Source organism: Ursus americanus, chromosome 16 (assembly GCF_024610735.1).
Source record: "Ursus americanus isolate L20-20 chromosome 16, mUrsAme1.1.p, whole genome shotgun sequence".
NCBI classification, from domain to species: Eukaryota; Metazoa; Chordata; class Mammalia; order Carnivora; family Ursidae; genus Ursus; species Ursus americanus.
The window spans coordinates 3,072,945-3,086,794 of NC_142142.1; the positions used below are offsets into that span (position 1 = coordinate 3,072,945).

Sequence of the window (13,850 nt, forward strand, 5' to 3'; positions counted from 1 at the left end):
AAAATTCTTGAAGAATGGTAAAATAAACTCAAAAGGAGAAATAATTAAGGAAATAAAAAGTATGCATAGAGAAGATCAATGTTGTGTTCTTTGAAAAGTAAAATGAGAAAAAGCTTAAACTGCCAATATCAGGAAGAGAGACATCACCAGATGTCTAAATCACTGGAGATAATCAGAAGTTGAGCAGACAATATCAGACACTTGCCAACAGAGTTTAAAATTTAGATGAAATGGATAAAATCATAGGAATAACCTTATGAAAAATTAATCAGTAAGAGAAAACTTATATAAATGTATGATTATTTAAAAAATAGAATCAGAGGGGCGCCTGGGTGGCACAGCGGTTAAGTGTCTGCCTTCGGCTCAGGGCGTGATCCCAGCGTTCTGGGATCGAGTCCCACGTCAGGCTCCTCCGCTATGAGCCTGCTTCTTCCTCTCCCACTCCCCCTGCTTGTGTTCCCTCTCTCGCTGGCTGTCTCTATCTCTGTCAAATAAATAAAATCTTTAAAAAAAAAAAATAAAAAATAAATAAATAAATAAATAAAAATAGAATCAGAAGTCAGTCTCCACACGAAGGAAATTCTGGATCATATAGCTTCACCAGAAATTTCTACGAAGCTCAAGGAAGAAATAATTCCAATCTTACACAAACCTCCCAGGAAAAAGAAAGAAGGATCGCTCCCGAACTTATTTTTCGAAAATACTGTAATCTGGATACCAAAACTTGATGGGAACTGCACAAGAAGAAAATTATAACCTCCTTATAAACAAAGATTTAGTTAAAATAGTCATATATCAACAAAATAAACTGCACAATGTATATAAGAGATATCATGACCAAGTTGGTTTTGAGCCCAAAAAAAGATCTAATATATATAATAAAAATCAATGTGATTGACCACATTTGGCACATTTCATAAAGCTCAACATGTATTCATAATTTAGAAAGAAAATAAAGACAAGTTCTTAGCAAACTAAAGATAGGAACCTTTTTAAATTAATAAATGAGAGAAACACTGAAATTTTACTTTTGAAAAATTTTGCTTTTGACATTGAAAATAACACAGGAAGCCCACTATCTCCAGACATATTAACATTCTATCACGTGTCTTACAAGATACTAAGGCAATAAAAAGAAAAAAGGAAAAGAATAGAAATGGGGAAAACAAAACAACTGTTATTCCCAAAAGAGGACTCTGTACCTAGAAAATCCAAACAAATATGAATAAGCAGTTATAATCAACTAGAGGACGTGGTAGGCTACTGGATGGGAAGTTAATATACAAAACCCAACCGTGTTTCTATGTATAAAGAATAAAACGAAAAAATAACAAAAATATCCATTTCCGGGGGGTATTTCCACCTGGCTGGCTCAGTGGGTTAAGCATCTGCCTTTGCCTCAGGTCTTGATCCCAGGGTCCTGGGATGGAGCACCGCACAGGGCTCTTTGCTCAGTGGGGAGCCTGCTTCTCCCTCTGCCTCTACCTGCCACTCCCTCTGCTTGTGCTCTCTTTCTGTCAAATAAATAAATCTTTAAAAACAAATACCCATTTCCAAACAGTATTGCAATATAGCAAGTACTTAGAAATAAAGTTAAACAGCAAAATAGAGAGCCACTACAGGAAAAAGGACTAAGCTTTATTGATAGAGCTAAGTAAACAAGGATCTGTCACGATTGATAGATTCAGTGCAATTCCATTCAAAATGCCAGCATATGGGTAGGCACAGGTACAAGGAGAGGTTCACATGCACGTGTGTGTAACTTAGTAAGCCGATATTTAAAATTTTGTTTGGAAATGCAAAGGGAGAACCCAGCAACAGACCCATGCACCAATGAAGACTCGACTTATACCAAAGGTGGCCCTGCCAAACAGTGAGGGAAGAAAAAGAGTCAATAAATTTTGCCAGAAAAGATGAGTATCCACATAGGAAAAATATTAAATTGGACTGACCTCCAACCATATTTTAAAGTCTCAAATGCTTCATAAGCTGCCTTTTACATTTAGAAAATAGAATGTCTTCATAATCCCAGCATCGGGAAAAATGTCTTGAACAATTACAAAAAGCACTCACAATAAAAGAATAATCCGATGTCACAGTTAAATTCTTCAGTTCCATAAAAGGCCCCATAAATTTGTATGGAACCAGAAAAGACCCCGAATCTCCAAGGAACTGTTGAAAAGGAAAAACAAAGCTGGGGGCATCACAATGCCGGATTTCGAGCTGTACTACAAAGCTGTGATCACAAAGACAGCATGGTACTGGCACAAAAACAGACACATAGACCAATGGAACAGAATAGGGAGCCCAGAAATGGACCCTTGGCTCTTTGGGCAACTAATATTTAATAAAGCAGGAAAGAACATCCGGTGGGAAAAAGACAGTCTCTTCAATAAATGGTGCTGGGAAAATTGGACAGCTACATGCAAAAGAATGAAACTTGACCACTATCTCACACCATACACAAAAATAAACTCCAAATGGATGAAAGACCTCGATGTGAGACAGGAATCCATCAAAATTCTAGAGGAGAACATAGGCAGCAACCTCTACGACATCGGCCAAAGTAACCTTTTTCATGATACATCCCCAAAGGCAAGAGAAACAAAAGATAAAATGAATTTATGGGACTTCATCAAGATTAAAAGTTTCTGCACAGCCAAGGAAACAGTCAGAAAAACTAAGAGGCAGCCCACGGAATGGGAGAAGATATTTGCAAATGACACTACAGATAAAGGACTGGTATCCAAGATCTACAAAGAACTTCTCAAACTCAATACACGAGAAATAAATAAACAAATCAAAAAATGGGCAGAAGATATGAACAGACACTTTTCCAATGAAGACATACAAATGGCTAACAGACACATGAAAAAATGTTCAAAATCATTAGCCATCAAGGAAATTCAAATCAAAACCACACTGAGATACCACCTTACACCAGTTAGAATGGCAAAAATAGACAAGGCAAGAAACAACAATTGTTGGAGAGGATGTGGAGAAAGGGGATCCCTCCTACATTGTTGGTGGGAATGCAAGTTGGTACAGCCACTCTGGAAAACAGTGTGGAGGTCCCTTAAAAAGTTAAAAACTGAGCTACCCTATGATCCAGCCATTGCACTACTGGGTGTTTACCCCAAAGATACAGACGTAGTGAAGAGAAGGGCCATATGCACCCCAATGTTCATAGCAGCAATGTCCACAATAGCTAAATCGTGGAAGGAGCCGAGATGCCCTTCAACAGATGACTGGATCAATAAATTGTGGTCCATATATACAATGGAATATTACTCAGCAATCAGAAAGAACGAGTTCTCAACATTTGCTACAACATGGACGGCACTGGAGGAGATAATGCTAAGTGAAATAAGTCAAGCAGAGAAAGACAACTATCATATGAATCTCTCATCTATGGAACATAAGAACTAAAATGATCAGTAGGGGAAGAAAGGGATAAAGAAAGGGGGGGTAATCAGAAGGGGGAATGAAACATGAGAGACTATGGACTCTGAGAAACAAACTGAGGGCTTCAGAGGGGAGGGGGGTGGGGGAATGGGATAGACCGGTGATGGGTAGTAAGGAGGGCACATATTGCATGGTGCACTGGGTGTTATACACAACTAATGAATCATCGAGCCTTACATGGGAAACCGGGGATGTACTGTATGGTGACTAACACAATATAATAAAAAATCATTAAAAAAAAAAAAGAAAAGCCCAAGTTACTGTCACATATATAAGTGACAAAGGCTCATAACCAAATATATTGGGGGGGGGGAACACTACAGATCAAGAGCAGTAAGGGCAAAAATGGCTCACCAAATGGAAAAATGAACAAAATAAGTGAAAAAGGAACTCGACAAAAGGAAATCCAAATGGCTATTAAGTATATGAAAAGGTGTTCAACCTCTTTAACCAGACACATCAATTAAAACCACAGTGAGATGCCAAAACTCACACCTGATTCACTAAAACTTTAAAAATAAAGTCAGAGAAAATGGCAAGAATAGAGAACAGCAACTACCACCCACTACCGGGGGCAGAATAAATTAGTAGTCTTCTTGAAAACCTTTTCCCCATGACGTAATAAATCCACTCCTACTTATGCTGGATAAACATATATGTATGTGCCTGAGAATTAATTACTGAAATATTCATCAGCACTGTTCATAAAATAAATGAAAACAACACAGAAGTCCAGGTATAACAGAACGGTTAGTTTGTGGTATGGTCATTCACTGGAATACTCTACTGCAATAAAAATGAACTAATTACAACTACATGAAACAACTGGATGACAAACTCGTAACAATGAGAAAAAAAAACATAACACAAAAGAATATAGAGTGGGATTCCCTGTATATAAAATGCAAAACCTGGCAAAATTCAACACTATATTGCTTAGGACTATATACACTCACAGTAACTGTGCAGATAAATAAACGATGGCCACAAAAATCAGGATAATGGTTACTTCTTAGGGAGGAGGGAAGAAGCAATTCGTAAGGGAGGAACAGGGGAATTTAGTTCCCTGGGCAAATTCAGTTTACTGACCTGGGTGAGGTTATGCACATTTTTTTTTAAACAGCTTTATTCGCTTGTTTCTATGTATTTTATATTTCATGGTGAAAATGTTTAATATATGGACTTGGCAAATCTTTTTTTTCTGTATATAAACATTCTTTAAGTTTTTATTTAAATTTCAGTGAACATACAGTGTAATATTTGTTTCAGGTGTAGACTTACACCTATGTAAGTATGTAGACCTACATACGACATCTAGTGCTCATCACAAGTGCCCTCCTAATACCCTCCTAATACCCATCCCCCGTCTAGCCCATCCCCCACCCACCTTCCTCCATCAATCTAGGGTTTGTTCTCTATTGTTAAGAGTTTTGTTTTTTGTTTTTAAGATTTTATTTATTTGACAGATAGAGACAGCCAGCGAGAGAGGGAACACAAGCAGGGGGAGTGGGAGAGGAAGAAGCAGGCTTATAGCAGAGGAGCCTGATGTGGGGCTCGATCCCATAACGCTGGGATCACGCCCTGAGCCGAAGGCAGACGCCCAACCGCTGTGCCACCCAGGCGCCCCAAGAGTTGTTTTATGTTTGCCTTTCTCTTTTTTTTTAATCTCACAATCCAGCAACTGCAGTACTAGGTATTTACTCAACGGACACCAAAATACTGATTCAGAGGGATACATGCATCCCGGTGTTTATGGAGGCATTATCGACAATGGTGAAATTATGGAAAGAGCCCAAGTGTCCATCAACTGATGAATGGATAATGAAGATGTGAGATATATATCTATCTCATATTCATATATATCACAACAGAATATTATTTAGCCTTCAAAATGAAATCTTGCCATTTGCAACAATGTGAATGGAACTAGAGAGTATTATGCTAAGGGAAATAAGTCAAAGACAAATACCATAGGATTTCACTCATATGTGGAATTTAAGAAACAAAACAGATGAACATAGGCAGATTTTTAGGGGATGATTGGAGAAAAAGCCAAGTTACAGGCAATGGGATGAGACACACTGATTTCACCACTGTGGGGAAGAACAGTTACTCCAACACCTGGGGAAGAACAGCTCAGAACCTGGAAGGTGCAGGGAGTAGGAAGAACAATTCATGACTTCTTTTCCTTCCCTAGACCCAGCACTGCTGCCTGGCAAAATTATGCGGTCTGCTTAAGTAGCAGCTGCAGCTGGCAACCTGACCCACTGCCAGGTTTGTCCACATGCTGTGAAAATGGAAAATCTCAAGTCGACACGGCAGGTCCTAACTATTCTGCTGAGCCTGATGTCATCAGTGGCAGCCCCCAAACCTGGACCCCTGTCACATGTGTACACACACAACTGGTACAACCTTGTTTCAGTCTGATACAAACTCATAAGCTTCACCTGATGCCAGTACGGCTCTGAGTTATGCCATGTATGGCTAACAAGGCATCTGTAATTACTTGATGACACTGCCAACCTACCTGACATAACCAAACCACCGTAATGGTGACCCAAATCAACAGACCACCACATCCCACTTTGGAGTGAGCTGTGTTCCTTCAGGTTATATGTTTGTTATATGTGGAGGTATGGACCACTGATTCTCTTTATTGGGGATGGGACTGCTTTGGGCCAATTTTTTGCTCCCTTTATTACCAAAAATACCAAGATAAGCAGGTCAACCCAAACCCCCTTTCGTGAGTTGTAATAGATAACAAGACCTATTGGTCCTCTCTGCATTCAGTTGGCTGAGTCCAGGATGCTGAGGGCATAGCTGAAATCAACACTGCAGTCTGACCTAATCCTGTGCTTGGAGTCCTAATGATGGTGGCCCTAATTAAACTGTGTAGGAGACAAACTGAACAGATTTGGCCCCAACTTCTGTTGGTCAGATTAATGAGAGTGGCCAGTGGAATGGCATATCCATGTGAAAATTAACCAAGACTCTACTGTGCAGAAAAAAGGGATGAATATTGCGGGAAGACATTCTTCTGTGGGTCTTTTGGTCTCCTACATGTTTCATTGACAAAAATGCAGGACCCTGACAACTCTTCACATGGGCCATTTCCCAGGGTGTGTATGCAATGAGGATGAGGTAATGTCTCCCTCCAGGACAAAGAGCAGGCTTGCTTAGTGCCTGCTATAAAATGGTGGTTCTCCCAAGCTCCATGTTTCTCTCCTAGGACATAACCCACTACCATGTGCAGGTGTCCACCCAAGCTGTCCACATCCACCCTGTGGGACTTGGGGACAAAGGAAACGGACACAGAAACACTAGTGCTTATGCTGTGATGCTAGGAGAAATAAAGTGCTTGGTCTCTGATGCGATACTGTGTTTCCTGCCAGTATCCAAGAAATACTGATAGCCTAATTTATTAGGTTGTAAGCAGGATAAAATTAAATTCCAGACCCAGTAGTTACAATATCATCATTGTTGTGATAAAAATATATCAACAGTCAATGGATACATAGGTAAAGTGGCACCTTCTTCTAAGAGTCAGGGAAACATAATATTTAGGTTTCCCACATATGGAGCAAAATTCTTGACCCAGAGGTCAATAATTCATGCTATGTAAGTAAAAATGTACTAGCCAATATCCGTTAAAGATTTTTTTTTTAAAAACCATCTAAACAATATATGATTAAACATAAAAAGTACTTAAAACACAGGATAAGGTTTTATTAGACCACGGGCTCCTGCATAAATAGCAGGGCGCCTGGGTGGCTCAGTCGGTTAAGTAGCCAACTCTTGATTTCAGTTCAGGTCGTGCATGAGCTCGTGGTCATGAGCTCAAGCTCTGCATCAGACGCGATGCGTAGAGTGGCTGGGGTTCTCTCCCTCTTCTCTCTTGCTCTGCCTCTACCCTACCCCTGTTCATGCTATCCCTGTAAGATAAATAAAATCTTAAAAAAAAAACCAGCATAGATAGCATTTTTCCAGATAAAAAATGATTAGCAAAATCTTTTTTTTTTTTTTTTTTTTGAGAAAGAGCACACGTGCAAGAGATCTAGCACAAGCTGGGGTGGGATGAGGGGAGGAGGGGCGGGGAGGGAGAGAGGGGGAGAGGGAGAGGGAAAGGGAGAGAGAGAGAGAGAGAGAGAGAGAGAGAGAGAGAATCTTAAGCAGGCTCCACACCCAGGGCAGGGCTCGGTCTCGCGACCCTGAGATCATGACCTGAGCCAAAAATCAAGAGTTGGGCACTTTACCAACTGAGCCACCCAGGTGCCCCAAAATCTTCACCTTAATTAGAAAAATTCAAAGACAGATAGAATATCTGAAGGATGACAGGACATGGAAGACCTTAAAGCAAGTACCATTTACTTAATATATACTCTGTCCAAGGCACTAAGTAGGACACAAAGAAATGTGAAATATGGCTTCAGTACTAACAGCACATAATACACATTGATCCATATATCTGAAATTCAGATTCTCATTTCTGAGAGTAACTTACCTTTTATCCCATTTATCATCCTCGCTCATGTACTAAATTTCTTCTAGCCACACAAGCCACCAAATAGGTATCATTTTCCTAATGGAAAACTGAACTCACCAACCCTCTGAATATTGCAGTGTGGAGGTCTCAAAGCCTCATGCAGAATTTTTACTCCCATCATCCTGCAGGTCATTGTATCCAAGGTCCAGGCTCCGCAGGTGTGCGTTGTTCAGAATAGCAGAAGCCGGATACAGACAACACGTACTAGTAAGAACACAGCCCATCAATCTGCAAGAAATACAAAAGAGGTGAGACCTTAATTGTGAAGTTTAATTAATTTATTCCTAGGAGAGAAGCCAAGTTATCTGAGTCTTTTTCTTGACCCTTTTCTCTCCACAATCCAGGACACACAGAGGAATGTCTAACATGACCAGCAGAAACAAATGGGATTTCTTAATAAGCAGGAAAAAAAAAAACACAGTGGATAAAGCCCCTTTCTCCCACAAATAGGTTATTATCCACCAAGCTTCCCAAATCAAGGGTATAAACATTTTTTTCTGTCAAAACTAAAAAAACAAAAACCAAAAAACAAAACAGAATAGAAGCTTACCCAAGGAACCCACAGATCTCTGGGCTTTCAGTTTCGAATATATTTTTGAAATAAAAACACTTCCCAGGAATCTATCTTAAAGTGCTGTTTTCCAAGAAGCAGCAGACTACATGTAAGAAGATACTTTCGATCCTCTGTAGGGCATTCAAGAGCATTCGCAATCGGCCCTCAAGTGTTCGCTTCCCATGTTTCATCCCCAACCTATTCACCAAGCATATCCATCTACTCTTTTTCTCCAAATCTACCGCACCTATCTTCATGTCCCTTCTGTCTTCTGCCAAGGATATCTGCATACAACATCCTCTTCACCTTTCAAGGCTAGGGTAACTCAGTCCCCTCTGTCCCACTCCTTGCTCCTTGGGACTTTTATAATAACACGTGGACTGTGTTATAATTGGCTTTGTATTTATTTCTCTGCCATCAGCATTGTATGAGTTACCGGAGGGCAAGTGCCTCACCTTAGCAAAAACCTTTAAAGCCCTCAGAATGTAGCTTCTATTTGTTGTACATTTTAATTGAGAGAATTGGCATGGCCTGCATAGAGGCTGTGAAGGTAGCTGAGAGCACAAGCTTGTCTGTGTGTTTACAGCAATGGTAAGGAGAGAAAGTGGGCTCAGCGAACATCTTGTGTGTCCAGGTCACTCAGAAATTGTGGCTAAAGTAAAGGTATCGGATGTAACAATTTCCATGAAGTAAAATTTTGTCTTCCAGTTGAATAATAATCAAGGAAACTTCAGAGAATCACACTGTATATATTTTCCTAAAGAAAGTACAGGTACTTATTGGACCCAAGAGTTCAATCACCTTGGTGTTTACCAATGTGACAATCAACTGTTACATTCTTGTGGAAATTTGGTTATCCTGAGTCAGTCCGGTCCAGGTAAACACCTCTGGGTATACCAACGATCTAGAGTTTGTGGTTCTAAAAAAAACAACGCTGGGGGTTAGACCCGTAATGACTCACCCAGGTGACTAGTCCCATGGGAGACCCTGGTGGGAAAGTGAACTGAGATCACTAAATGACACCTCTATATTGCTTCACTCTAGCCACAATATTCACATAATGAAATATTAAATACTAAATATAGTACATCCATTATCCAATAAGATATTGAATATTCAATAAGATTGATAAGATATATTCAATATCCAATAAGATAACTTGTATACAAGTATTTAAATGTTTCTGAAATACTATCCTAGGAAAAGGAAACCTTGAAGTCCTATCTGTACAGTAATCACAATTACATATACACATACCATGGATGTGTACACCCACCCACAGAATGAGAGAACAGAATAAGAATAAAAACAGTTGTTTAATAATGACTGGCTAGTTGGATATTTTAAAAAATTCCCTTCCTAGCAGGTGCCTGGGTGGCTCAGTCCATTAAGCATCCGACTCTTGATTTCAGCTCAGGTCACAGTGTCAGGGTCGTGAGATTGAGCCCCACGTACGGCTCTGCGCAGGGCTTGGAGTCTGCTTGAGATTCTCTGCCTCTGCCTCTGCCCCAGCCACCCCACTCATGCATGCAGACTCTCTCCAAAAGGAAAAAAAAAAAATCCCTTCCTAGTTTCTTTAAAAGTTGACCTAGTTATAAACCTGAACTGAAGAACACCAAAACCTGAAAAACTAGTAGAGCACAGTTTCTGCCTTATGGCTGTTAAGGCAGAGGACACACAGTAGACTCATTGGGGCACAACCAAATATAAATACACACACACACACACACACACACACACACACACACACACACACACACACACGTATATATAAATAAAATGGCTGCTGTTCAGTCTGTTGTCTCTGGTCCTCCTTCCCTGAGGGAGGTTGAATTACTCTAGTAACTGTTAAGAAAAATCTGATGAACATACTTCCCCAGCTTGTCTCAGGCAGGGTGAGATAGCAGGAATCAGCTGTTTATTCTTTTCTCTGACAGACACTCAGCTCATCCCTTCTTTCCTCATCTCCCCTGCCCTCACAGTAGTGAAAGCACCCAAAGGAAGGTCACAGAAAACCTCCTCCAGGTCCTGAAGGTGACAGCTTGGATGCCAAAAGGCATCACACAGAAGCTTCACTCCATCATCTCACAGCCAGTTTGACCCCAGATCCAGATATGTCTGGCTCCTGTCGCACAGGAGAGCAGACGAGAGGAGTTCACTGTGAAGTGGAGTGGCACTGCTTCAGCCTGGGGGAAGCACAGTGTGAGCAAAGACAGAATCACCGCTTTCCTGCCCAGAGATTTCTACCTTTGCAGATTTCATGCTCTGGTCCCTTATCTATTTGCCAACACTCATCAGATACCCTCTTCCCTCATTACATCTTTGCTGGTCTCACTTGGGATACTTAGGTTTGCACCAAATTGCACAAACTGGACCCATGTTCTTCAGAATGTTTCTTACTATAAATGAAATAACCTCTTTACACCGTGCAGAAATACAGTGCCCTGTTGCCGAGGTGGCTACATGGAGCAAAGCAGGCATCTGGGACAGAATGGGAGTCATCAAAATAAAGTACTTTCTGTACGTAATGAAAGTGGCATTTCTAACCAGTAGGGAAAAGATCTATTATACCATAAATAATTTGGGAAGGCAGACCTGACATATGGGGGAAGTCAGTTTAAGCCTTATAACAAATTAGGAATAATTCAACATTTTAAAAATTAAACCATAAACAGTATGACAGGTTTTTTTTAAAGAAAGATATTTGCAATTATGACAAAACTTTGAGAAGTCATGAGGAGGAAGGTAATTTAACTTCACAAAAATTTTAAACTTCTGTATTCTAAAAATGACCATAAGAAAGTTAGGAATACAGCAACACACTAGGTAAGTTATTTGCAATATATAAAAAATAATGGCTGTAATGTATATGTGCTATCAATAACCATAGCATATAACATAACAGAAAACATCCAGAGGAAAACTGAGCCTATGAAGAGGCAATTCCTAGAATACTAAAGGTCAAGAACATTTGAAAAGATGCTCAACATCAAATTTTTAGTTATTTTCAATTATCTAAATAATATTGATCAAAAAAATAGATACCCAGTGAAGATATTAAAATACAGGCCTCTAGACTGCTCAGGAAATAGGAACAATCTGGAGAAAATTTAACCATATCTGAAAAAATAAAAATTTTGGCTCATCATCAATTCTAAAATTGTCTAAGAGCCATGAACAAAATAATCACACTGTGATCCACCCATACCATGGGATGCTGCATTTCTGTTTAATGGTGTCTATACATATGTATACACACACACACACACACACACACACACACACACACACACACTCTTACCTGTTCTATGCCCAGAATATGGAGCTGGACAGGCAGGCTTTAGTTCAGAATCCATCACCTTGTGAGCGTTAGGCAAGCTACATCATCTTTTTAAGCCTCACATTTCCTACCTGTCCAATGAGGCACTTAGAACTCAGGTGGCCAATGTGACACCAATAGGTACTTTTGTACAGATTAAACCAGTTTAGCACAGGGCCCAGGACAGAGTAGGGACAAAATAAATGGCAGTTATTAACACCATCATTCTTGTCATCTTCATTATCATTATGGAAAACAGAAGGGAAAAAGCAGGGAACAGAATATGTTCATAACATTCTCCCTTTTAAAATACATTTCAGCTTTGTTTCTCCTTTTCGCTGCCATCTTGGTGTGTGGTTGACTGCTCCTCGCCATGTCTTCTCACAAGACTTTCAGAATCAAGAGATTCCTGGCCAAGAAACAAAAGCAGAATCGTCCCATTCCCCAGTGGATTCAGATGAAAACTGGTAATAAAATCAGGTACAACTCCAAGAGGCGTCACTGGAGAAGAACCAAGCTGGGTCTGTAAGGCATCACACTTCCTGAGATGGCACCCATATTTAAGCTGCATGAAGATCACGTTCCTATCCTTTTTCTTTTTCCCCACATGTTCCTGTTCTCACTCTGTTAACATCCCTCCTACCTGGCCAATAGATATGTTTTACCAGGGAGATGATTTTTCTCTGTTACTTTGCCTTTACCCCAGTAAGTTGGTTCAGTAATAAATGTGAGACTTTCGGCTGAACTGCTGTTGTGTTCTGATTTGTGAATTACTGAATTCCTCCTCCTGCCAGATCTCACATAGCACAGTCCAACAGACTTTCTGCAGTGATAGAAAGGTCTCTCCACAACCAAGTATTTGAAGGGTGGCTAGGGGGTGCCTGGGTGGCTCAGTCAGTTAAGTGTCTGTCTTCCACTCAGGTCATGATCTCGGGGTCCTGGGATTGGAGCCCCACATCAGGCTCCCCATTCAGTGGGGAGTCTGCTTGTCTCTCCCCTCTGCCCTTCCCCCTGCTCATGCTCTTTCTCAAATAAATAAAGTCTTTAAAAAAAATAAATTTCAAAATGTAATATACATCGGAAGCATGAAACCTAGTAGACTCTTACACGAGGCTCTGGAGATTGCACTGTGGATTTTTCAAAGCATCACTCACAAGCTTTACTCCATCATCTCCCAAGACGTTGTCTGCCAAGCACAAATGTGTCAACCTTTTGTTGCTGATGAGAGCCAGAGAAAGATCCTCACCACCAGCTACTGTGAGGCCACAGCTTTCTAGGCTGAAGGAGAAAGATGGGAAGGGATCAGTCAAATCCCAAAGTTCTTGTTTCTCTTCTCCTCTGCAGGGACACTGGCTGGTACTTCCAGCCCTTACACCTCTACTATAGAATCGACCTTTTCAAACCTATTAAAATCACAAATGCCACTGCAGCAACGTTCAGGGGAGAGGAGGAGGAGGAAAATAGTAAAAATAAGCAGTCATGAAGAACAGCAGCATTGAAAAGTCAAAAGAGGAAGCAAAGGAGGTCTTCATGTAGAGTTCACACAGGCTTGACAAATGAGCCAAGTCGGGTCAAGGCCCAAGCAGTTTGCCCTTTCAGCTCCTCACTAAGCCACACAAGACTGCACAAAAGGATTCCACGGAAAACAAATCAGCAAGACTCAACGACAGCCTCTCTAGGTAACACTTGGGATGTCCCAAGGCCTCGCACAGCAGCTTGATTCCATCATCCAATAGGTGACTGGTTGACAAATTCAGAAATCTCAGGCTCTGGCTTCTGACGAGAGCCTTAGAGATATTTAGACAGCAAACTGTAGTTAGGTCGCAGGATTCCAAGCTGGAAAACAGCAAAGAACAGATGACCCTCCTCAGAGAAGAGCTATGACCACCACTCACCAGCCAGAGGGTGTCGTCTCCCAGGCTTTGTGACCCATTCTGAAGACCAGCTTCCCCACATGGAGTGAGTTCCTT

The 13,850-nt window shown here is 40.7% G+C and overlaps 2 protein-coding genes across 2 annotated transcripts in view; one reads left to right on the forward strand and one right to left on the reverse strand.

The window, feature by feature from the left end:
- Positions 1 to 13,850, reverse strand: part of NLRP14 (NLR family pyrin domain containing 14) — a 62,429-nt gene that overhangs the window by 20,783 nt on the left and 27,796 nt on the right. Inside the window, 6 exon segments of the mRNA XM_045783091.2 lie at positions 8,062 to 8,123; positions 8,125 to 8,236; positions 10,582 to 10,722; positions 10,724 to 10,747; positions 12,988 to 13,158; positions 13,546 to 13,716. Of these exon segments, the coding sequence (XP_045639047.2) occupies positions 8,062 to 8,123; positions 8,125 to 8,236; positions 10,582 to 10,722; positions 10,724 to 10,747; positions 12,988 to 13,158; positions 13,546 to 13,716 (681 nt within the window).
- Positions 12,238 to 12,424, forward strand: LOC123782739 (large ribosomal subunit protein eL39-like). Its single transcript, XM_045783022.2, has one exon. The coding sequence runs from the start codon at positions 12,254 to 12,256 to the stop codon at positions 12,407 to 12,409; it is 156 nt and encodes a 51-aa protein (XP_045638978.1). The 5' UTR covers positions 12,238 to 12,253; the 3' UTR covers positions 12,410 to 12,424.

What these genes read in the sequence shown, in the direction of transcription:
- LOC123782739 (XM_045783022.2), top strand. Translation starts at nt 12,254, where the DNA reads ATGTCTTCTCACAAGACTTTCAGAATCAAGAGATTCCTGGCCAAGAAA.